General features: G+C 38.5%; 3 protein-coding genes across 5 annotated transcripts; 2 read left to right on the top strand and 1 right to left on the bottom strand.

The window, feature by feature from the left end:
- Positions 1-2,422: 2,422 nt before the first annotated feature.
- Positions 2,423-12,900, top strand: jam3a (junctional adhesion molecule 3a). Its single transcript, XM_074680467.1, has 9 exons — positions 2,423-2,577; positions 7,496-7,567; positions 7,684-7,797; positions 7,986-8,138; positions 8,930-9,132; positions 9,598-9,697; positions 11,420-11,549; positions 11,644-11,695; positions 11,807-12,900. Exons 1-9 carry the CDS (start codon positions 2,529-2,531, stop codon positions 11,840-11,842), a joined length of 909 nt encoding a protein of 302 aa, XP_074536568.1. The 5' UTR covers positions 2,423-2,528; the 3' UTR covers positions 11,843-12,900.
- A 2,793-nt stretch (positions 12,901-15,693) lies between these two features.
- Positions 15,694-20,949, top strand: vps26b (VPS26, retromer complex component B). 2 transcript variants are annotated; one of them, XM_074679860.1, is made up of 7 exons: positions 15,694-16,089; positions 16,199-16,407; positions 17,562-17,718; positions 17,860-18,024; positions 18,144-18,319; positions 18,434-18,576; positions 19,918-20,949. In XM_074679860.1, the coding sequence occupies exons 1-7, from the start codon at positions 16,043-16,045 to the stop codon at positions 20,053-20,055; spliced, it is 1,035 nt and encodes a 344-aa protein (XP_074535961.1). In that variant the 5' UTR covers positions 15,694-16,042; the 3' UTR covers positions 20,056-20,949. The 2 variants fall into 2 exon arrangements, with proteins under 2 accessions (XP_074535961.1, XP_074535962.1); XM_074679861.1 differs by having other exon boundaries at positions 15,695-16,407; positions 19,918-20,943.
- Positions 20,950-21,059: 110 nt separating this feature from the next.
- On the bottom strand, positions 21,060-23,850 carry thyn1 (thymocyte nuclear protein 1). Of its 2 annotated transcripts, none has more exons than XM_074679862.1 (8): positions 23,699-23,850; positions 23,031-23,089; positions 22,819-22,955; positions 22,676-22,744; positions 22,486-22,578; positions 22,305-22,400; positions 22,071-22,221; positions 21,060-21,960 (listed from the first exon to the last, which is right to left on the bottom strand). In XM_074679862.1, exons 2-8 carry the CDS (start codon positions 23,077-23,079, stop codon positions 21,914-21,916), a joined length of 642 nt encoding a protein of 213 aa, XP_074535963.1. In that variant the 5' UTR covers positions 23,080-23,089; positions 23,699-23,850; the 3' UTR covers positions 21,060-21,913. The 2 variants fall into 2 exon arrangements, with proteins under 2 accessions (XP_074535963.1, XP_074535964.1); XM_074679863.1 differs by having other exon boundaries at positions 22,819-22,943.
- Between the last annotated feature and the right edge of the window lie 575 nt (positions 23,851-24,425).

Raw genomic sequence — 24,425 nt, 5'->3', positions numbered from 1 at the left:
AACACGCATGTCCTCACATGAATCCTCAAAGAAGGGCAGAATGTAATTTTTATCCTAGTTTCTTGTTATATGTTTTCTTTCTTTTTTATTGAGATGGTTTCTAAAATAAGGAAATCATAAGTTGGCTACCCAGTCAAACAAAAATTTATAAAGAAAAAAGTATTGCACACTTCTGGTCAATAGTTTTAGTCAGATGCTATTTAAGATACCAGAAACAAAACTGTTGACACTAAAACACCAAACATATCATATTTGATACATGATTTTCAAAAGCCTCTATCTTATCTTGATTTTTTTCCTTAAAACCCTGTAAAAATGTATTCTACCCCCTTGAGGCTTATCATTCCACTATAGACTCACTTTTTCAGAAAAATCATAACTAATTTTTTAGGAAGTTGCAGTTAGATTACAATCTGAATTGTAACTCATTTTTAAAAACAGGTACTTTCTGCATTGAAAGAATGCATGTGAACTAAAAATTTAAAAAGGTTGAAAAAACAGCACAATTTATCAAATGTGAAACAAATATACAACAAACAAAACAAACAGTTTTAATATTTGCTGTTAAGTTAATGTGTGGTCAGTACTTGGGCGAAATAACAGGTCAGTTTTACATGGCTTACTTACAAGGAACCACCACTAGAGGGTGTGTGTCTACACTTTTCCAAGTGACAGCAAGCTTGAACTTGTTTCTTTGACTTTTACATTTGAAGAGCTTGTGTCTGTATTGTTTTTTTAAATGATGTAACTTTCTGCATTTACAAAAGTAAAGTAACTAAATAGGTAAATACTCTAAAAAAAAAAAAAACTGATTGATTGAAAACATGTAGTCTTTTTCGAGCTTTTCATGCCAAATCATTTCTTGGCACCAGTTATGCAGTCTATTTTTGTAATTTCTAAGTTTGAATTGACCATTTATGGTGTAAAACAAGTTGTATGAAGATATTTCTGCACAAAAGTTATTACCCTGTACAACAGTATTTGTGAAGAAATATCTTGATCAATAGGCTTCCTCCAGTAATACTCAAACAACAGAGATATAGTCACATGAGTAAAAACAAAAACAAACAACAAAAAAAGGCAATTCAAGGTCAGATACGACTGAGATAAAACTAATATATGATATTAAAGTGAGGCAGACGTGTACAGTAGTGATTAATGGGTGAACTATACAGTAGAAAGGTCATGGCTCGGTGAGAACAGGATTTCAGGATTAAATATATACTGTGTTGGTTAAACAGCTTGTAAAAAGATAGGTTATGTTTCTATTTCATCAGCGTCATATGGGGTCAGTCTTTTGGGCTGAAGTGCATTAGTTGTATGAAAAAGTCTAAAAAAAATATTCTGGCCCACTTACTGGAGAAATTATGGCAGAGTTGTTGAAATGCATCACAACAGACTGTAGGATCATATGCTATACATCAACAGTCTTGCATCACTGATACACTGATCGAGTGGTGAAATTAAATATGCCACCTATGTAATATTTTGTTGATTTTTTTCTGACGTATATGACTTTGGCATAATTTATCCCATCCCTGTGCTGACTGAATTTTAAATTACTTGTTCATATTAACATATTTAAATAATGTACTGTTTCATTATGACATACACTTTGTTGTTTTGTTGTTTCTGTTAGGTTAGGTAACTATATTTGTACTTCTTGGTAGATCTGTTCTGCAGCAAAGTGATGACATCCAGTTAGAAATCAACATCAACTTGAAACCACAAAAAACAATTAGAACTGACAAATTATTAAAACAGTAAGAGATTATATAAAAGTACTCCAGTTCAGTCATAATTTAAAAAGAGATACATAAATAACTCAAGATTGATATCAAGATAAAATCAACAGTAAAGCTACAATTCTACAGTTCTACAATTTCATGTAGCTGATGCTTTTTTCAAAATGATGTACAACTCAAACAAGAAATTCAACTGAAGGGAAAACCTTTCAGTGTGACAAAGTGCTCCAAGTTTGATTGCCTGCAGATGTTTCCATTTAATGCCAGAAGAAGTGCCAATTCTTCTAGTAGATAATAAAAAAAATTCTGACAAACAATTATTCTGATAAAGGAAATATATGCTAATAAATAAGCATGTGTTGGATGGCAATTTCTAAAGCTATATTAAGTACAAATTGTTTTAGTATAACAGTTAAACAACTTGGGTTTAACTTTATAGTTATTTCCTTGAATTACATATTTACATTGAGGCAAAATAAAATGACAAGGTAGCTCATGTTAGTACTACCAAACTACAAAAATATGAGAATACATAAAGCATTAAAAAGTCATGTTTTGTAGTTGTTGAACTCTAGACACTTTTCACCAAATGTTTTTGGGGGAGGAGTACACTTTGGCACCGCCTTTCGCCTGTCAGACCACGTTGAGGGCTCAACCTGGTCAGCCCTTGTAGCTATGGAAACTCGTCGATGGCAACATCCACCAGTCTGTTCTGCCCCCATCCTCATACCTCTCAGAGGTGCTGAGTGCGAGCTACTGTAACCCATAAATTACAGCTGCAAGATGGCGAATGCGCGACTCGTAGCTTGTTTTGTTCTTTACACCAGCCTGGGTAAGTCAGTCTTTCCCTGTTCCCCTCCGTATGTTGTAATTACCAGAGCGTATCTGCGCTTAACGAAGCACGGGGACCGTTTAAGATGCAGCTGCAGCGGATCTGTCAATGCTAACGTAACAGCAGACGTTAGCTTGACACAAACAGATTGAAGATATTTCAGAAGCGTAGTATATTACCGCGCTGAAATTGATCGTTTTATTTTCTTTTATTCATTTTACCAGTCAGCGTTGATGTTTCGCCACTGTACGAGGCAAACCCGAAAAATGACGTAGTTGTAAAAGCATCTTTCACAATTTAACGTGAATTTATGTCACCGTGTGCTAACATTTAAGACACTGTAGCTGTGTTAGCGTTTAAGTATTTGTTTATCCTCGGATAAACATTAAACCAAGCCTCTCCATTAGCTCGTATGTGTTTTATTCTTAATCCAGTAATGATAATAAAGAAATTTCCCGAACGAAAACAAAGAAATGGGGTGACAGAAAAGGGCAACCACATGATAGGGGGACCGGTGGTGTCAGTGCTGAGATGAAGGGTACCAGAAATCACAGGCCAGCAAGAGCATCTCACATAACATGCGTGGTGTGGGCTGATTGTACAGAGCCTTTGCATTTAAAATGTAACATGAGTTCATTATAGTAAGTTTAGGACCAGCATGAGCCTTCATGCAAGTGTTGGATCTGAATGCCGACCTTTAGTATTCACATGCTGATGGATGGAGCTGGAGGAGGAGTGTTATTACTGTGGCAGGTCGAGGGCATGTACTGAAAATTAATAGTCAGACCAGTCACAGGAGACATGCTTCATCTTCAGCTGCTGACCAACAACAGCTGGAGCCTCTGTGCGAATCAATGCAGCCGAGTGCTGGATGATCTGTGGTTTGCATCCACCCTACTGTGCGCTTCGGTGTGAGGTCACCCTGCTGCTGGGTGAAAACTGGCAGTGAAGTGGGTGATTTCCAAATGGCTTTTTTTGCATCAGTGAGTGATGGACTTTTCAACCATGTCCTCTTTGCTAGTGTGAATCAAATGGCTGTCAGGCAAAAGTGTGTTTGGGTGCTGAGGTGGAGGATTTAATCCAACATAGTGGCAAAAAAATGATCTAACTTCAAGTTTTTAGATCAGTAATGGTGCTACTATTGCCTTAAATTCTGCCCTGGAGCTTGGGACTGCCCTAATGTTCAAATATGAATATTAATCAGTCGTTAAGTTCATGCTCTGCATAACTTGGTGCATAAATTTGAATTATTTTGCTTTAATTAAGAGAAAAAAATTAGTATGTGAGAGAAAGATGATAACATTCCCTCATCATGTAGTTTCGTTTTATTCCAGTAGCTTTAATATTGGAAAAATCAGGATCCCTACTCTACAGGCTTATTCTTGCTTATTATTGAAGGTACATTATGCTTTTACTTAGTCTACTATTAGGAAAATTTACCTTAAACTGGTAGGATAAACGTTTGGTATAGAAAGTGCCAAAAAGCAGAGAGAGAGAGAGAGAGAGAAAGTATGTTTTGATTTCAATTTCAGCAAGAAAATTTTAGATTGGTGTTTTATTTATTACAAAGAAAAAAAGCATTGAAAAACAGGTATTCAGAGAGGGGAAAAACACATTTTATATGCTCAAGCTGTTCAGTAATTTAATTTAAGAATGATACCAAATAGGATTTATCATCCTAATACTTGCGGATGAGGATTACAAATTTAAAAAAGTAATATTTGTCATATAATATGATACTGTTGATGTTTTGTGCATATTTCATTTGAATTTAACATATTTTGCATCCCACATCCTGTGTTGATGCTATGTATTAAAGGGACAGTGGGACAGCAGAGGTTAAACCAGCGAAAGGGTCATCATATGTTACTGTTTATTCACTCCTGCAGTGTCACAACAAAAAAACACAGTCCACATGTCCCTCTATTACATTCCCCTCCTGTGCTCCTCATAATACGACTGTCTCTTCCTAATCTAGTGGAGCGATAAGTTGTTATTACACAGTCACTCCAGTATGCTGCCAGTCCCAGTGGTCCTCTGTCTCTCCATGTCGCTTCTAGCCAGCTCTGCCTCCAGCATGTTTGCAGCGGCTCTGCTGGAATGTCTGGGAAATGGGCTTTTTATAGACTCACTGGTACAACAGTTCTGTTTGACGCAGGGATGGGAACGGGTCGTTTGTTTTCATATTTAGCGAGTAAGAGGATTTTCCGAATGTGGCTGTTGAGGAGCACATTTCTCTCAGAACCGACTATAGACCTACTTTGTCTTTGCATTACAATAACACAGGGATTAAAAAGCGGCCTGTGTTCGCTTTCCAGCAAGGGCTGAGATTATTTTCATCATTCAAAAAAATTGTCATCTCGTCAACCTACATGTGTGTCAGTGGGGAGGGGAGGGGGGAGGCGGGCATTGTTTGGGGAAAGCTATTGTCTTAAGCTGGTATTAGTTATGAGTTGGACATTGTCTTGTTAATTGACGGGAGTTATTCTTTATTCCCACGGCCTACTTTTTTACTCTAAGAAGCGTATTGACCATGTAACATTGGACACATTGGACGGGAACCTTTCTTTCTGTCTTTCTTTCTTTAGGGAAAAAGTTTGACCACAGGGAGAATTCAGGGGGCGGACCTAAAGGCCCTTTTTTTATCAGTGTTAGCATAGCTTAATTCAATTAGCTATTACAACACCAAGTTTCACATTTTAATGTTTTAATCCCTTGGATAGTAAAGGTTGTGAAACACTGTTTTTTGCTTTCTTTGTAACAGGATCTGTGTCTCAAAGTTTAACCCATTCACCGAGCCTGTTTTCCACTTATAAAGAGTGGAGGACTTCCCCCGTCCTTGTAGTTTTAGTCCACAACTTTGCACTCCTCTCTGCAGCTCAAAGTGAGACTTTTAAGCCTGGACACTCAAGAACTGAACAAGCATTTTGCCAAAAAAGCGACAGAAAGAGAGAGCGGGAGAGTTGGACGAGCTCTCTTCATGTCTCTCAGGATGTCCAGTCACAGCTGGTCCAAAAATAGCTCCTGATGCACAGGGTGGGAAAGTCAGCAACAGGGACGGAAGCTGAGACCTGGGAGTCAGATCTCATCACTGTCCACAGCTGTGCTTATTTGACCGGATGCTTGAGCAGAAGCCATGCTTTCATCACTTTCAGGCCACGGCGTCATCTATACGCTCAGTAGTCTGTCTGTCTGTCCGTCTCAGGGTCACGCGTGTGTTACAAGGCCTATGTGCATAAATATACCTCAGAGTTAGTCACAGAGCCTGAGGCAGATCGGAGGGGAGGTCTTGCAGTATTCAAAGCCTGCTCAGATAAATGTTATTATCTAATTCCAGCTCTTCAAAGTGCCCCCAATGGGAGTGTAAATGCCTTAATTACTCAGCATGGTTGCATGTGTACCCCGCACTTATTGCATTTGAAAGTGGCACTCAGTAGGTTCAGTGTAGGGTCCCACTGGAATGGAGAAGAAAAGCTGTTTGTCCTCCACATTCAAACTCAGACACAGCTCAATAACGTGCAAGACAAGAATTGGGATTCTCACATTTTTCCTAACTTCTTGTTTGTATATCCCTCGCTCTGTTGTGCTTGTTTTCCGCCTAAACTGGCATTCTGCTGCCCTAAATCCAGCAGATTTTGTGAATTATGCCTGTTGCCATTACAATCTGACATTTACAAAATAACACTGATTGCTTAAAGGAGTGCACTCAAGCAAACGAGTTAAAAGAAGTATATTTCTTGTGTTGTTTGTGCCTGTGGGGGAAAGCAAGACGATGATTAAATATGCTTCGCATTTAAGCACATTCCCACCGCTAAGTTATTTCTGTGCTCCTGATTTGTTTTGTTCAGAGATTTAGATAATTTATTCATTCTGTAGAGCTCAGTGCAAATTAGTGTCACAATGGAGCAAGAAATGATATAAACTGATTTCTTGTAATGTTTTGGGGCGTGTTGAATTATTTGTTGGAAGCAGAAAGAAGGCTCATGTGAGTGACACCGACTCCCTGACGCTGACCAACTCCAGCTGCTCCTCCGAGGCAAATTACCACCCAGACACTTGTGAGGTCTAGTTAACTAGTGATACAGAGGCTTGTGTTCCTAGGTCAAATTTGTTTCTTTTTGGAAAGCTTTGTCACTTTCTAAACTTCTGAGACTCAGATGAAGTCATCATGAATAATTTGGAAATCTTGTTTGACTCTTCTGTGGTCCCATCTTGAGGTTTTTGTCTCCACTTTTGGTTCTCCGGTAGTTCAACACAAAATCTCTCTTGGACTGGCTTTAGCCGATTGACTTTAGCCTTGAAATTCTTGCCTTATTTGTATTCTTACGATTACTGTCCTGCTGCTGCATTGTCCTAAAACTAGAGGGACTATCTATCAAAGTCTTTCTACACTTGCTCTCCAGGGTGTGAAAACACCCCAGCACAGAAAACTGAAAATCAGCACTTTAACTTTGCGCTGGGTTGAATGCTGTCCGATGGAGCAAAGCCAAGACAATAAAAATGTCTCGCTATCCTAGTATTTACGACACTCCTCTTTGAGAAGTTTTACTGCAGCAGATTAACATTTTGGACCTCTCTCTCCACATGTCATCTTTGGGCATATTAAGATCCAATTAACAGGCATAATCAAATACTCAAGCCTGAAAATTTCATTTCAGGACGCTCCTGAAAAATACACATTTAGACGTGCACGTATTGGCTCCAGGTGTTAATCTTTTCTGCTTAAAAATAGGAAGCAATTAATAAGTCTAAATCAGATCCAGAGGCTTTCACTCTCTGTGTATTTAATCACTCTAATCCACTGTTTATTAGGCAACATGCCCAGTTGATAATGTCTGCTAATGAAAAAAAAAGCTCATGTGTGCCATCAGAGTAACTCAGCATTTAACGTCTTCCTGTTTTTTTTTTCTTCCTGCAGGTCACATTCCATCATCACTCGGGGTAATCCTCCGAACCACGGACAAGATTGTTTGGGCAAATGAGTTTGAGCGTAAGTTTCTGGGAAAATAAAATCACCTCAACCTGTTTAAGCCTAAAGTAGCTTTCCCTTTTTCCCTGATTTGGGCCGCCTGCCTCCTGCTCTCATGTGTTCTGTTTCCTTCGCAGCCATCGAGCTGACCTGCTTAATAGAGTCCATCTCCACAAACAACCCGAGGATTGAGTGGAAGAAGATTAAGAACGGTGTCCCCAGCTATGTGTACTTTCAAAACAGGATAGCAGGTAAACAGCTTGGAAACTCTCTTTTTTACAAAATCCCATCAACCAGTTAGAGCACAGCTTTTTTCAGCTGAATGAACGCTGGCTCGAAAGAACTTGGCCTTGAATTCTTTCCTGAACTGTGAAGTCACGCTGTGTATGTGAATGAGCGATTGTAAAGTGTTTTCTTTTTTCCTCTCCTCTCTCAAAAGGGGACTTAGAGCACAGGGCTCAGCTCAGAGAGCCAGCCAACATCCTGATCTTCAACGCCACCCGGTCAGACACCGCAGAGTACCGCTGCGAGGTGGCCGCCATCGATGATCAAAGGGACTTTGATGAGATACTCATTAGCCTTGCAGTAAGAGGTACCGTAAAAAGATTGGGGTTTTACATCACTTGCCTGACTCTTCTGTGATTGGGAGATAGAGTTACATCTACATTTACATTTACATATTTATGGGTCAGTGGTGAAACAGAAAGTCCCAGTGCGCTTCAGAAATCTCAGGACAGCTGTGTTTATACTAGTACAAATTTATTATTTTAGCAACAGTTTGACATTACACATATTTTTCCTGACTCAGAAAAGACCTCTGGGGGATTCTCATGACACTGAGCACAACGAATACACTCATAAAAAGAGATCTGTTATCTCTTTTCACTAAAACCTATGTAGGTTCTGTTCTTATCTGATAAATATACAACTACCTGTAACCAGGATGAACAATACCATGATTAAAAATAGGCATAAATAAGGGACAGGCTACTCCTTAAGCGCCTCTGTGTTTGTGTTGAGTATCCCTTTAAATTTTTTAAAGGTTATATCACCCACTCCTTTTTGCCACACTATTTAAAGTTTGGCCTATGCAGAGATACAGAGAGAAAAAGAGAGAAAGGAGCCTCTGTACAGCAGGCTGGGGGAGGAAAGAAGCAGAGAGCAGCATATCAAGACCAGACAGACTGAACATCAGTGCTGGATGAAATAGTGCCAAGTATTTATCTCTATCAGAAAACCCTGTATTCAGTATAACTTATTTTTTATTTTTCACCTTTTTTAGTACTGTACCTGAGACTGAGATATGAAAAACCAAAACCTTTAGGAAAAGAACTACCCTCAGTTCTGACATATTAATCATTTTCTGTGTATGTCTCTGTGCAGTGAAACCCGTAGTACCACGGTGCAGTGTCCCTGAAGCTGTCACAGTCGGGACATCAACTGAGCTGCGATGCCTAGAGAACGAGGGTTTCCCCGCCTCTCAGTACCGCTGGTTTCACAACAACGAGGAGCTTCCTCAAGACCCCAAAAACAGCCCGAAGCTGGTCAACTCATCATACAGCATCAACCCTGACACTGGAGGCCTGGTAAGAAAGATGGAAAAAGTCCTGTAATCTGCCTCAGTCAGATGTCCTGTGTATGGAGACTCCTAAGCATCGTGCTGCTACATGACAGCTTATCCGATGTAAATGTGAACAGCTTAATCTGAATAAAACCTCAGATTTATGGCTGGATTAAGCCATGCGTGTAAAGATATCCAGCAAGGATATCTCAGCAAGGATTCTAAAAATAGAGCTAGTATATGAGAGGAGGATCATTTTGCATTAGAAGCCATGGGGGTGTATTTTTGGTTTACGGATTGAAACACATGCCAAATATTCAACCTTCTTATCAAAAAACACATTCACAGTTCAAACCCTGAAACACTGGAACACAATAAAAGAAAATCCCTTCTCAGAAAATGTCACAAGGATTTATGCACTGCCAAACATATACTAGCTTTTTGTTGACAACGCAATGTGTCATTGCTCTTTCTAAAAATATCCCTTCAGAAATTCCGAAGAGTGAGGAAGGAGGACGCAGGGGAGTACTACTGCCAGGCGAAGAATGATGCTGGACATGCGCAGTGTCCACCTCAAAAGATGGAAGTCTGTGAGTATTAAAATGTCTGAATCAGCCTTTTCCTAGAAGAGAAATGTCTCTCTATGTGTCTTTTATGTTTAACAATGCTGTTAGCAAAAACCGTTTAGAAAGAGAGAGTGAAAAAGCAAATTGTACTTCAAAGAGTTGCAGGAACACCTGGTGAATATGTCTAAATGTGGTAGGCAAGGATCAAAGGATTAAATTAAGGTGAGAAACATGAACAAGCAGGAACAAGGTTACATAAAGGATCTACTTTATCATGAGGAGGAATACTGTTCTGTTTAGGACTAAGTGATACCATCTCTTGGTTAGTTCTAGGGGTTATGGTGGTAATAAGGTCAAAAGATATAAAAATGACAGGGTATTTGAGCCAAAAATATATCTGAAATCATAGGACATCCACCTATACGATGGCTCTTAAGTGTATCGTCACAAGAACACTTCTTTCTACTTCAAAGTCAAGAGTTAAGTAATGTGCTGTTTGTAAACATTCACTTTGATGTTTCTACACTTTGAAATGACATCAAAGTGAAATTTCAGTTTTTACAATTTAAACTTCTTTGATGTCGAGCACCTGGCCCGTAGAGAGTTCCATACTCAAAGCTTCCTTTCGAAGCTGCACACAGACAAATAAATTGCTTTATCCACACATCCACACAAAAAAGTCCCAGCCTATAGAATGTCAGAAATATTTCTCTCAAACGTATATCCAAAGCTGCATATAGACAAACAATTTGCTTTATCAGCACATTCACACAGAACAGTCCCAGCTGGGCACGTCAGCTTTGAACCCAGGACCTCAGTGTTTTCAAATGACATTTCAAGCCCACTAAGGACCCTTACAGCTGACAGCAAGTAGAAGAGGTTAATGAATTCAAGAGATGAGAGGGAGAGGAAAAACCATCTGGACAAATTCAAGTTCTTTATTGTCCTACAATTGAAAAATGGCTCAAGTTAAAAGCACTGTGAGGACTTTCTTAGTGATCTTACTGATCAATTTGTTTTTATTTGTTAGATTTAGTATCTTGTACTGTGTCTTTATTATCTGTTTAATGTACTGTATGTCTTCACTTGCTCATGTTGTATACTGCAAGAAACCAGTTCTCCCCCTGGGGATCAATAAAGCCTTATCTTAACTTTTGCGTGTTCATAACCCACAACTCAAAACAAGATTATCAGCACCATGATTGGTTGTTTCCAAATGCTATTTCTCAGTGTCAGTGGTCGTGTCAGATTTTCCTCGAAGAACACAAATCCGTTCAGACCAAAAATCCCTTCGATGACACTACAATAGAATTACGTAACTACAAATAAATCTGTTACCTCCTCGCCTTTCAGCCTGTGAAAAGTTGTCATGAAGAAATTAAAGCAGCATTTTAAAGAAGATCTGATCTTTTTTAATTTCTTTCCAAAACAAATGAAAGGCTTGAGAAGAGTCACATCTTTACAAGAGTGGGTGATGCCGATCATGAGAGATGGTGTCTTCATCCCGGGAAAAACACTACCATTACTGGCCACAGATGTCACTGTGATCAACGCCAATCAGATAGTCCTCACAGAGCCTTTAAATGAAAGAGGAAAGATTTGGGTTTAAAATATATGACTGAATGTTCTGTGAATTAAGTCACAAGCTCCTAGTTAATGATACTTTCTAACATGTCATCAAATGTAGACCCTAATGTCTCCCAGGCTGTGTGACTCTGTTAAGATATAATCTCTGTCCTGTTGCAGATGATGTGGACATCCTTGGGATTTTCCTAAAGGGGTTTGGTGCTGTTGTTGTATTCTTCTGTTTGGCTGCCACCATTTGTCACTCCCTAAAACGAGGATGTTTTGACAAAAAAAGTCACAATGAAAATAAGTGAGTGCCCTACAGGAAGAGAACTAGTGTGTTATTGAGTCTTTTATATGAAATTAAGGATTTCTGATTTTATTATGTTGTTTATTTATTTCAGCTACAACTGGCCAGCACAGAATGATGGAGTAAACTATGGCGACGCAGACGAGGTACGCAAACTTTTTGACACATGCAGCATTGAGTCCTTCTCACTGTTAACAAAGGAACTATTTAAGGAGATGTTCTGCTGCCTAATCCTCGTACTGACTGCTCTTTCACAGGGTCATTTTCGCCACAAGTCTTCGTTCATCATTTGACAGCTTGTACGAACAAGGACAGAGTGGAAAAGGATGGCTGAAATGCAACAATTCTGCTTAAGCTGGGAAAGTTTAAGGTGTTACCAAGGCACATTTTTCTCTGATGCACATCGAAATCAAATCAACCAACTTGCCAAAGTATTTTGAATATCATTTCGTAGCACTGTTTCATGTTTTTATAATGTAACAGCATTTCTTAAACTTTTTATGTTCAACCAAGTTCCATTCAGATTTTTTTTTACTTCACTCAGTTTCACATCACGTTTTATTTTCTAACAAAACCATTTCAGAGCTGTGGAGTTTGATATTTGGCTCATGGTGTCGTTACAAAAGATGCTGGAAGCTACATTCCTTCACTGTTTTTTGGAAAAATCCTCTTTTATAACTTTTTACTGAGTACACTGAAATTGTTTTACAAAGCTACTTCACATTGTCTGCGTTCGTAAGATGAACATATTCAAATTTAGTTTCACACGGGAAGAGTTGATAACCTGTTTTTGTATATATTGTAGTTAAACAGGCAATAAGCAGCAGAGTGTAAACGGCTGATGAGCTCAGATTCCTAAGGCACAATTTATCGGCCTCCCTTATAATAATAGATGATAACAAGTATGTACGAGTGCAGAGTAACCTGTGAATTTGAAAACCTTATATCCAATTATGCTGCAGAGTCAATATGTCCTATAAAGGTGGTAAAGTATGATTTTTAGAGTGCTGTTTCTGTGTATAAGTGACCTTCTGTGCTTTACTAATTATTTTCTGAGTATTGGACATATTGTCCAGTTTGGACTCGGTGTACATAGATACATACATTTTTTGATCTTTTAATTTTCTTACATTATGCACCATACCTTAGTGTAAATACCCAATGAAACGGTTTGAGATAAATTTACAGTATTATCTGTTCAGTGTTCTCTGCAGTGTTGAGACTGTCATTTCAAACATTAGTGTCAATGATTTGTGTAACAACTCAGGAACTGTTGTAAATGTCCACGGTTTATTTGATATCAATGCTCTGTTCATGTTATTTTGTTACTATTAAAAACATTTGAACTGAACGTCTGATATCTATAGTGTGCTTAATCATGAAAGTTCATGTACAATGGTTTTACATTCAGTATGGTTTAAAGAAACAAGATTAAGAAAAGCCCTTCCCAAGTATTTTCTCATGAGTATAAAATGTTTTCACTCAGACACATTTTCACACAGTAATTGCACCATTAAATACTTTGATATAACCAGTTTTTCTTCTGTAACAAAAAGTAAGAGCATAAGAAACGATACATCATACAGACGGCTGCACACTAATCATAACCACTGTTCAACTGCATGAGTACCTTCACATTGAGTTTAATAATGCAATGTTAAAGCTGGGTGCACTACGCTAAAACAACTACACAATAGTACATAATCCCTAAACAGTGCATTATCACACACAAAGACATCAACAAATAGATATAAAAGCTGAATGCACTAACAGCTATCAGCAGATTCCGATATTTTGGTTGCAACATGTCAACGAAATGGTTATACCAACAATATATCACCAAATATCACTCATTGATTAAAAAGGGTATAGTTATAACTTTATATATGCTGTAGTACTCAGCATAAAGCTTAAAATGAGGTTTGATTAGGTTTTGCTTTTCCATGTGTTGTGTAGTGTTGGAGTCTTGTCGTAGATATAAAGCGATTCTGGATATTTAGACAAAGATAAGAACTTCTTTTCTAAACTTATCTTTATTTCAGTTTTGAACAACTGGGGAAAAAAAAACAAACCAAAAGAGAGTGCAAAAGAAGATAAATAATATAGAGTGCTGAAGAGAGGGAGAACACTCTGTGAGCTTATCTCAATTTGTCTTCTTCTATTGATTCATGATAATTGGTTGATGATCTTTTTAAAATGCTGCCGTGCCCTTGGTCCAAAGCAATAACCCTCAGCCAGCAATACCAGCAAACCCTTTAAATGCACAGTTATACTGTCTTATCAGTAGAAGTTGCTTCTTTGTGACCACACACGGGATGCTGTATACACTGTTCCTCTTGCATGTTTGTAGTGTTCTCATTTTTTTCACAATAAGAACAGTTTCTCATTAGTAATCATTACTAATCACCCCCCACATGTTGTCTGGACATGACAGCACAAGACAGCTGCAGGGGTATTTGCCCATTCGCAGTAATACTTCTGTAGCTGTTCAAGTGTGTGGTGTAGCTTTGAATGTACTCCATTAAAAATGCTTTTAAGAATAGACTCTGAGGGATTGTGGCCTGCTCCTTCAACGTGAGCATACCTTTCTTTGAAATCCCCCTGAGTTCCATATGTAATGAAAATCCTTCTTAGAAAAACATGAATGTAGACCGTTTTTGGTGAAGTGCCGGTATGAGGAGCAGCTTAGCTGTGTCATAAAATCTAAGTGCATGAACATTTATTACTGCAGCCTCGTGACTGTGCTCATGTTTCTATTGTCAGACAACATCTCTCACAGATATAGCAATCAGCATGTCATGCCCAGCAGCTTTTGTGACAGTGCCGTAGCAGGGGGTTCTCTGCTTTTGCTGCATCTAGCTTCATCTTGCTGTCATTTTCCCCCTTGAGGTGGAAACATATGACTCAGAAGATGAAGGTGTTAACTTCATTTCTTTATCCATTTATTTATATTCACAGTGTTAAGGAAGTGGCCTCATTTCTTTTAAACCCATGCTACAGTTAGCTCATCCCCTGCAACCATGTGCACGACAAAAATGTTGTCAAATATGTTTCAGGTCTGGTTGGTGTAATGAACAGGGTTGAAATTGAGGGAAATTGTTGGAGAAGGTCTGTTCTAAAACAAAAGAGGAAAGACAGGATTCATTCTGTAACTCAAACTGCTCACAGCCACCTTTCTCATTTGGATTAGAGCTCATCTCATCTCATCTCATCTCATCTCATCTCATCTCATCTCATCTCATCTTCCACTGCTTACCCGGGTCCGGGGCACAGGGGCAGCAACGCCATCAGTGGGGACCAGTGGCTCCTGTCCCCACTGATGGCGTTGCTGCCCCCCCGCGACTTCCACCTGGTCCTCTGGTGGTGGTGATGGTGGGGGGGGATACCAAGGTATTCCCAGGCCAGCCGAGAAACATAATCCCTCCACTGTGTCCTGGATCCACCCTGGGGTCTCCCCCCGGCTGGGCATGCCCGAAACCCCTCCCCAGGGAGGCGCCCATACTTGATGTCAGTCTACATGTTTCATGTTTATATGGATAAATATGTGTGTGTGTGTGTGTGTGTGTGTGTGTGTGTGTGTGTGTGTGTGTGTGTGTGTGTGTGTGTGTGTGTGTGTGTGTGTGTGTTTACTATTTACTCTGTACATCACTTGTGTTCATTTGGAATAAATGCAGGCAACGCACTGAAAGTCCAGTTCTTCATGCCTGCCAGGGACACTTTTATTGTGAAGGGCACAGCGCTGTTGGGCTTCAAAGCCCCGCCCACTAACAAAATGAAATATGAATTGAAATTTTCATTTTTGTGTGAAAACGAAAAAAACAAAAACGGGCTGTTTCATCTTTTTTATTTATTTATTTTTTTCGCGCAACACAAAAACGAAAAAAAACGAGCCGTTTCCTCTATTCTTGTTTTTGCACAAAACGAAAACAGCTTGATTTTATGTTGCTGCTTGTGTGAATACTTTCGCCCCCTGACCGTTTAGACCCTTCGTTGATATTTCTACAAAGTAAGATGGAAAGAGTAAATGTAAAAAGAAATTTAACCTCATTACATTCATCATCTGAACCAGAAAATAAGAGCCCATACGTCCTGTTTCTAGCTCCACTCCCAAATGAACTTCAGATTTATTTTGAAAAGCGCAACCCGGAAGTAGATCATGCGTTGCAGGTGTCGCACATCCTGATCATTTGACAACATTCACCGTCTTTTCTTACAGAAAACAAGCATGTAATGTATGTTTACACAGCGTTTTTTCCTCCTTTACAGAGAAGGGACATATTTGGCGTTTGGAGGCTCTTTATTAGAAACGTATCGGTTAAAAAGAGAAAAAGAAGAAGCAGCTAAGTTCGCTGATGGACTTCTTATCGTACGTTTTCGTTGTGCCATCGTATCGCATTTTTTGCTTCGTCGTTGGAAAATATCACGGACATGTAGCTGATGTAGTGTCTTCCGTATAAAATCTACATCATTTTTCACGGTTAGTAGTGTATTTTATGCTCAGAGAAGGAGCTGAGGTTGCCCGCCCTGCAGGCCACACACGGTGTGTTTGTTTTCCTCTTTGACACATAAAGCAGGGGCTTGTTAATAAGCCGGTGTAAAACGTAACGTAAAACACAGCTCACATACAACGTTACCATGAGTTTCTTCAGTTTTGGACAGAGTGCTGACATTGACGTCGTCTTGAATGATGCGGAAACGAGGAAGAAAGCTGAACACAAAACTGAGGATGGGAAGAAAGACAAGTACTTTCTTTTCTATGATGGAGAAACAGTCAGTGGGAAGGTGAATGTGACACTGAAGAATCCAGGCAAGAGGCTGGAGCACCAGGGCATCAAAATTGAATTTGTGGGCCAAATAGGTGGGTGAAACTATCTACTATCATAATCTTAAATGTACCCTTAATTTGCCTGAGTGATACTTTTCCATTGAGGCAAAAAAGATCAGGAGGGTTTGGATGTGATGCTGGACATCTTTATCTCAAAGCAATAGAGAAACAACCATCATTTTTCTGAAACACAGGATTAGGCCTCTTGTAAACTACTTTTAACTAGGCCTCAGATGCTAAATTTCTATTGAGTTTAATAACCCTCAAAAGTCCCCAAACTGCACTCCCCTGACTTCCTTACCTATGCTCCCAGAATCCTGTGAGACCTCACATACCTAATAGAAAAACTCATTTGCAAAATGACACCACATTCAAACTAAATATTTATTTGTGTTTGTATTATTGTATTTTTACCTCAGTTTTTGTAGTTTCCCCTTTCGTCAAAATAGAAGCACAATGTTTTGTATAAAAGATTTCAAAGAAGCATTGAATCGTAGAAAAAAGTAACATCCTTCCTTTTTTTTCAAAAAAGTGAAGTGTCGATTAAAAAAGGATAGTATTTAATAACGAGCAAAAGATGATTGAAAAAGTAAAAAGATAAACATCCTGCCCTCTATTTTCTATGGCGTATTGAAAGGCAGAAAATCTATGTGGTAGTCTATTGATAATCACCCAACATCATCAAAGGTTCGCTTTTCCTTTTCTTTCACTGTCATTGTCCCTCTAGCTCATACTTTTTAATTTTGTGACATATATTATGTAACAGCAGTTCTGCTTTTCTTTAAGATGCACAAAAAGTGAAGTTTTGGGCTGCTCGAGGGTGTACCAAGTAATGACTAATAAATAATGTGCTCTTGGATTAAATAATTCATGATTACCGAGGTAGCTCCCAAAAACCTAAGCAGTCAGATATTTAACTTTTGGAGAAGCGGTGGAGACCAAAACCAGAGCATCACAGAAGTTTGCTTTGTTTTTATTTTCATTTGATGATTTCGCATGCACAACGTGTTTCTGTGGCTACAAAGTTGCCCAAATCATTTTTTTTAATTTGTTTTAAGAGGATTAGTCTGCTTTCTCAAGTGAAACAGAGAAAGTTTTAATCAATTTGCTCATTGTTATTATTTTTTTTAAACACAGGAGTAAATATTGAAAGAATGAAAATGTGTCACCTCTTTCATCCCTCACAGAGCTGTATTACGACAGAGGAAACCATCATGAGTTCGTCTCCCTGGTGAAGGATCTCGCAAGACCGGGTGAAATGACTCAGTCACAGACCTTCGACTTTGAGTTCACTCATGTTGAGAAACCCTACGAGTCCTACACAGGCCAGAATGTGAAGCTAAGGTGGGTTTGATGATTCACTTTAAAGACAGCAAAATGAGTGACTGCAGGTGTGACTCATTAACCTGCCTGACACATGGTTATGTTTTTTTAACACTGAGTGTCGTCTGTGTTTAACTTGTGCTTTGTTTTTGTTTTTCCTAGATATTTTCTGCGCGCCACAGTGATCAGAAGACTGAATGACATCAGTAAAGAAATGGACATCGTGGTGCACACACTGAGCACTTACCCTGAGCTCAACTCCTCCATCAAGATGGAAGTAGGGATAGAGGATTGTCTCCACATTGAGTTTGAATACAACAAATCAAAGTAAGAAACAAACCAATTTTTGTTTGCAGTCGTTCATCAAATGTATCATATTAAGATAATGTGCTTCTGAAGTGCTTAGTCTAATTCTGTGCTTCTGCTGTCATTTTTCCCCCTAACAGGTACCATCTGAAGGATGTCATTGTGGGAAAAATCTATTTCCTACTGGTGAGGATTAAGATTAAGCATATGGAGATTGACATCATCAAACGTGAGACAACAGGCACAGGCCCGAGTGTCTACCATGAAAACGACACCATTGCCAAGTACGAAATCATGGATGGAGCTCCGGTCAGAGGTAAACTTACTTATTCATATTTTCTGTTTGTTATTTTACTCATTGAGAGTCTCCTCCTTTAGTTGAGACTGATGCTGCTAATCTAACCAATCACAATGCTTTTTCATTTTTCAGGAGAGTCTATTCCCATCCGGTTATTCTTGGCTGGTTATGATCTGACTCCCACAATGAGAGACATCAACAAGAAGTTCTCTGTGCGCTATTATCTGAACCTGGTGCTGATAGACGAGGAGGAGAGGCGCTACTTCAAACAGCAGGTGGGCCGCTACTGAAAGATGCAGGTTAAAACAGAAAGTCAGACTGCAGACTCAGTTTGTTTGAATTAATAAGAAGAAGATGCCTTCCTGTTGCAATAGATTTCTAATGAAAGCTACAATGATCGCTACAAACTAAACGCATACATCTTTGTATTCTCTTTCAAAAAGTTTCTTGGATTCTGGAAGATAAAAGAAGTTAAAAAACAAGTTGATGCAACTACTACAATGTGAACTGTACATCATAAACAACATCTGCTGACATTTACTTTAAGCTTCTTTCTTGAAAAGTATGACCTCTTAATTATCTTATTGATCAGCAGAATCATAATTTTTTCATAATCTTTTAATCGTTTTTTTCTTGCTTTTCATCAGAATTCCTTTTGTGACTTCCATGAGAAGTTTGATATGTGGGCTGAATTTTTTTTTTCTGGCTTGTTCTAGACCTAAACTACATGAATAATGAATTAAAATTTCGTTTTTAAATAGTCAGGCCAGAAAAAACAAAAAAAACTTTTTTATTGTGACTTTAAAATCAGATTCAGAGAAAGAGTCAGAATTCTAACTTAATCCCCAGAATAAGGGCCAGTCAAATATTTGAAGAAAAAAAAAAAAAGAGGTAAAGCCAGTTTTAAGAAATGACTTAATTCTGACTTTAAAGGCAGGATTCTCAAAAACAACTGTCCTCTGAATTAGAGTCAACAACAAAAAGCCTTTTTATAATTTTTAAAGTTTTCATTTTAAAGTTGATTTTGAGAAGAAGCCAGAATTCTAACTTTAAACTTATCTTTTAACTGCCCTCATGTCTAAAAAATAAATTTTCAGTTGCCCTGTTCTCCTTCCCCACACAGCTTATTGTTGTCGTGTTGAATTTATGTTGTATGCATTTAGCATGTTAAATGAAATTTTGATTGAACAGTTTACTTTAGAAGTTTTGAGCTGGCTTACTCCCCCTACATATATCAGTGGGTGTGTTGGTATATTGGTTTAACAACAATTATTATAGAGAGTTATTATGAGCATATTAAGTCAAGCTCATTTCTTCTGACAATTTTTTTTTTCATTTTTTTCAAGTTCATGAGCTATGCTGGAGATTTGTTACAAATGATAAAACTGAACAACATGACGAGCATATGGTTTTGGTTCCCTCAGCTGAGATGCAGCTCATAGTGATTTACATACCCATGCACTGACATCTGCATCTGACTGAAGTTATTCTTCATGTGTCTCTTTGTGACTGCGTGGCTTAAACGGATCATTTTTCTGTGTTATGTAATTGGTTACAATTGAAATAATAGCATCCTTTAACAAGCTTCGTAACAATCTCTTCCCCCCCTCCCCCAGGAAATCACTCTGTGGAGGAAAGGGGACGTGGTGAGGAAGAGCATGTCCCATCAGGCAGCCATCGCCTCCCAGAGGTTCGAGGGCTCGGCTGCGTCGGAAAGCGCGCTGGAACAGGCGGCGAAGGAGGAGAGCGGGTAGAAGAAGAAGAAGCAGCACCCTGCAGTCTCTCCTCCCACCAGACTCATCGTCAGCGTCTGTGGTGGAGGGAAACCTGTCGACTGTCCAACATCTGGTGAAGCAGCTGTTTGTTTGCAGCCGCTGCTCTTAAAGGGAGGAAGAAGGGAGGCCCACATTCAGCACTGCATTATGGGAACAATGAAACAGTTTGCATGAGGCGTTCAGCGTGGCTTCAAGCTGCTGGTCCTGTCCTTCCTCATTAATGCTTTTTCTTTCCTCTTTTCTTTACAGGAATCAAACTAATCACCTGTCGCCATGTCCACTGTGTAAAATCTTTCATGTAATATTCTTACGTTTTTAAGCTCTCTTTGTTACAGGCGAATTAATGCTACTATGGGATCATTTCTAATCTTCTAATTATCTTTCATTGTTATGTATCTCCTACATTCCACCTTAAAAGAAAGCATTCCTAACACTGTTTTAACATCAAGAAATCTGAGATAACTGCACTGCTATTACCATGCTGAACACATTTTTCTCCTCATCTGTTTGCACAGAAAAAAAGATTGAAACTGGAATTTTCTTTCCTTTATTTGAGCAAGAAAACTGAAGTATTATCCATTTTTTAAATCTGTATATATGACCTTTAATCCTGTTCCCCATCCAGCTCTTGTGTACATTGATTATCCAGCACATGGTGCCACAAAAATGTCCTTCATGTTCATGCGCTTTACCTCAGCATTCCAGTGGTGTTAGGGAAAAAAACGGTCTGGTAGTGTGAAGACTTCTGTGTTCTCTCGATTAGAGACTCCAGAGTTGTGCCTAAGTGTATCGAGCAAATGAAATCCTCCTGCCTCTAACATAATTTTAGTCTTTTAACCAGAGAAAAAGTTACAGTAGAACTATCTATCTTTTGCAAAATGCTAATCAATTCTTCCTTGTCCTTGAAAGTCCAATAAATTGATGCCAAATGGGAAAAAACTAAGCTTTGACTCTGATGTGTCTTGCAAATGATTGAAAGCGAAAGCTCAGTTTAAAACAAGTAGATATGCAAATTGTGTGCATTAAAATCACTTTGAAGTAGTACGTAGAGGAGAAAGGGGTAAAGGTGTTTCTCATGCAGTGTGTCAATAGACAAAATGGTTGATTCCTGCATTGGTGCATCATCTAAAATTTTAAAACTAAAGCTCATGAGAAAAAGGGATTGCACTCAATTGACAGGCCCCGTCTTCTTAAAGATACAGTGCTGTGAAAAGGTCTTTCCCCTCTTCCTGGTTTCTTATACTTTTGACAAATGTGCAAAAAATATAAGAAATCAGAGGACGAAAATACTTCTTCACAGCAGCATATATAATAGTGGTTTACAGTTAACTTGGCCTTTGATACAGTTTCATCGACTGGTTTTTCAGGAAATAATCAGATCAGTCAATGATACAAAATATCTGTTCAGTGCAGCCTTACTGCAATATGTGTCAATGAAAGGATCAAACAGAAAATATTTTTAAAGTTTCATTTAAAAAAGGGAACTTATAGAAAATATGTAAAACTGAGACTCAAAACATCTTTGATGGTTGGTTTCCTGCACCAGACTAAAAGGAAACTGAAGGAAAATAAGCTGAAAAATAAAACCACTTTAATCTTTCTTCAGAGGCACTTCTCCAGTTACACTCCAACATAAAATACATTAAATGTTCAACATACAACTGGATATCAGTGCATTCTGTTTCAGCACCTTTAACAGCCAGCAGTACATGAATAGGGGAAAGTGGTTCATGTAAGAAAATAATAGAAGCCTAAAAAAAATTAATACTTGGAATAATACCACAAAACAAACATATAAAACTAAATTGCTTTGTCACAGTTCAAACAAAGTTTGTCTTTACAAAGGTGCCTTATCCTCCAAACTCAGGATGAAGTCGAACTCCTCTGCAGGGAATAAGAAGAAAAACTTTAACAAGACTTTGCTCTGAGGGTGAAAGAATAAATTATGATTGACATGCTAGCCTTGTTAAATAAAATATACTGTCTGAACATACCAGCGGTCAGCGGCTGTACAGAGAGCCTGGCCCGCGTGAAAAGCGCCATATCCTTCAGAGGCCCCCCTGTGTCACGATGCTTCAGGTGGTATTTTTTCAGCTCTGACAGGGGAATAAAACGCTTCATCATCCTCTTATACTTGACGTCGACCTGAGATAGAGAGGTATGTCATGTTAACTTTTAGAATGTATTATTTTCCACTGTGATGATGTAGACATCCTGTACGGTTTTACCATGCTCCACTTTGGGTTGTCAGGTTTACTATATGCATCAAAATGCACGTCTTTCTTGTCAAACTGAGTGTGGTCCACATAAGCTTCCTTTACAATCTAGAAAAGGAAAAACAGCTTTATTCACACCTGTCTGCAGCTTTATAAATCAGAACAATATAATCAGCATGGAGACAGACTTTACTTTCATGACTCCTGCGATCCCTGGATCCTTGCAGTTGCTGTGGTAAAAGAAAGCCACCTGCCCTTCCTTCATCTGCCGCATAAAATTGCGCGCCTGTAGAAGATAATCCAGGAGAACATTACCTAAAATCAATATAGTACAGAAAAATGATTTGCATGGTGCTGGTAGGAATAAAAAATCTCAGCTCTACCTGATAGTTGCGAACACCATCCCAGCAACTGGTCTGATCGGGTAGAGCCTTCAGATCCTCGATCCCAAACTGCAGAATGTACCAGACCAATCAGACACCTGACAAATACAAATAGGGCTGAACAGGCTGTGGCTGCCTCCTACCTTCATGTCGATGCCGTTCTCAAAGCGGCTCTCTGGTTCAGACTTCATCAGCCAGTGGCAGTACTCTGGAGAATCAGTCGTTCCATTTGCTTTCTTTTTGGAGCCAACTTTTACTTTCGCACCATCTTCATCATTTACTGTAAAGCATGAATCATTTTAAAGTAGAAATAAATAGACTTTGTGCAGTTATTAGGATGCTTTACTTTGCTTACCTGGCTTTGATGTTTCTTTGCCAACCTTGGCCCTTTTCTTTGGAGGCATTGTTCAACTCCTGTGAACAATTAATTTTCATACATTTGCAAAAAAAAAAAAAAAAGAATATTCTGTATTTTATTTCAAAGCTTCTGAGGAGCATCGATGCTCAGTATCACCATACAGATGTCAGAGCGAGAGTGAGAGTTCACATGGATCTAGCCACACCTAAATCTGAAAAACAGCAAAAACCAATCGTATGCTTTGATTTCAAATAGTCTACATTTTAATGCACATCTGCTCAGGACACTTTGAAGACCTATATTTACCTCAGGAAGTCATATCTCCAATCAAGCATGAAGAAAAAAACCCGCGAAAAACCTTGAACATGTCCTGACAACTGAATACAGTTTTACAGATCTCCACAAACTACCAGATACTAACGTTTTGTGGCAACTTTTTACAAACTCATGTAAGCACCCCCAGTAAACACTTGTCCCAGTTAGGGGAGTCAAATCCCCTAACTTGGAGCGAGTTCCTAAACGTCTCACAGGTATTACGGTAATGGCTTAGGTAACAAAACGTGCGTCTAACACAGAAAAACACGTGTTTTCAGTTGCACTGCCTGTCAGCGTGAAAAGCTCGGATAAACAGTTGATAAACACGTTAATCAGAGCACAAATCTCACCTTAGGTCGTCTGTGCAGCTGGGTCTCCTAGCAATACGTCTTCTTCGTGTTGTTGTGGCGCCTTATGAAGCCGGAGAGAGCTCGTTACTCCTCCGTGAGGGCAGCGTGTGGTAAACCCTCACTGCTACTTCAAGGCTTCATGTCAGCTTAGTAAAATTTTCTATCCGGGAAATTTTCGTATTCCTTAATAACTTTACATTCCCTGATCGTTTTGTAGCTATTTTGTTGGCGTACGCTGTTATTTTTTTATATATATAATTTTACATTAGTGTCTAGCTAGAGTCGATTTGTGGCTTATATTGAATAAAATAGGAAGGTTAAAATTGAATACAATTACAGTGAGTATAGAATGTAGTTTTGAAAATTATCTTAACGCTGACCTTGCCCCCTTTCCAAATGTTAATAATAATAATAATAATAATAATAATAATAATAATAATAATAATAATAATAATAAAAATAACGTAAGAAAACTGTGATGTTAAAACTGAAGATAAGAAACTAAAACACTAAATCAAATAAATGAATAAATAAGACGATTAAATAATGAAGATTTAAGCACTAAAAGAGAATAGTACGAATAATCTAATGATAGGGTATCTCTAAGCTAATACGATATTAAGTAAATAGCTAGGTAAATAACCTATTCGTTCACAACTGATAAAAAAAAAGATCGATGGATACATATGACTTGAGAAATTGTAAAAATTGTAAATAATATAAATTG

Source organism: Halichoeres trimaculatus, unplaced genomic scaffold (assembly GCF_033239565.1).
Source record: "Halichoeres trimaculatus isolate MK-OKI-2021-1 unplaced genomic scaffold, fHalTri1.1 fHalTri1_scaffold_9, whole genome shotgun sequence".
Taxonomy (NCBI): domain Eukaryota; kingdom Metazoa; phylum Chordata; class Actinopteri; order Labriformes; family Labridae; genus Halichoeres; species Halichoeres trimaculatus.
The sequence above is the reverse complement of the archived record's forward strand: the minus strand, read 5'-3'. Positions and strand labels throughout refer to the sequence as shown.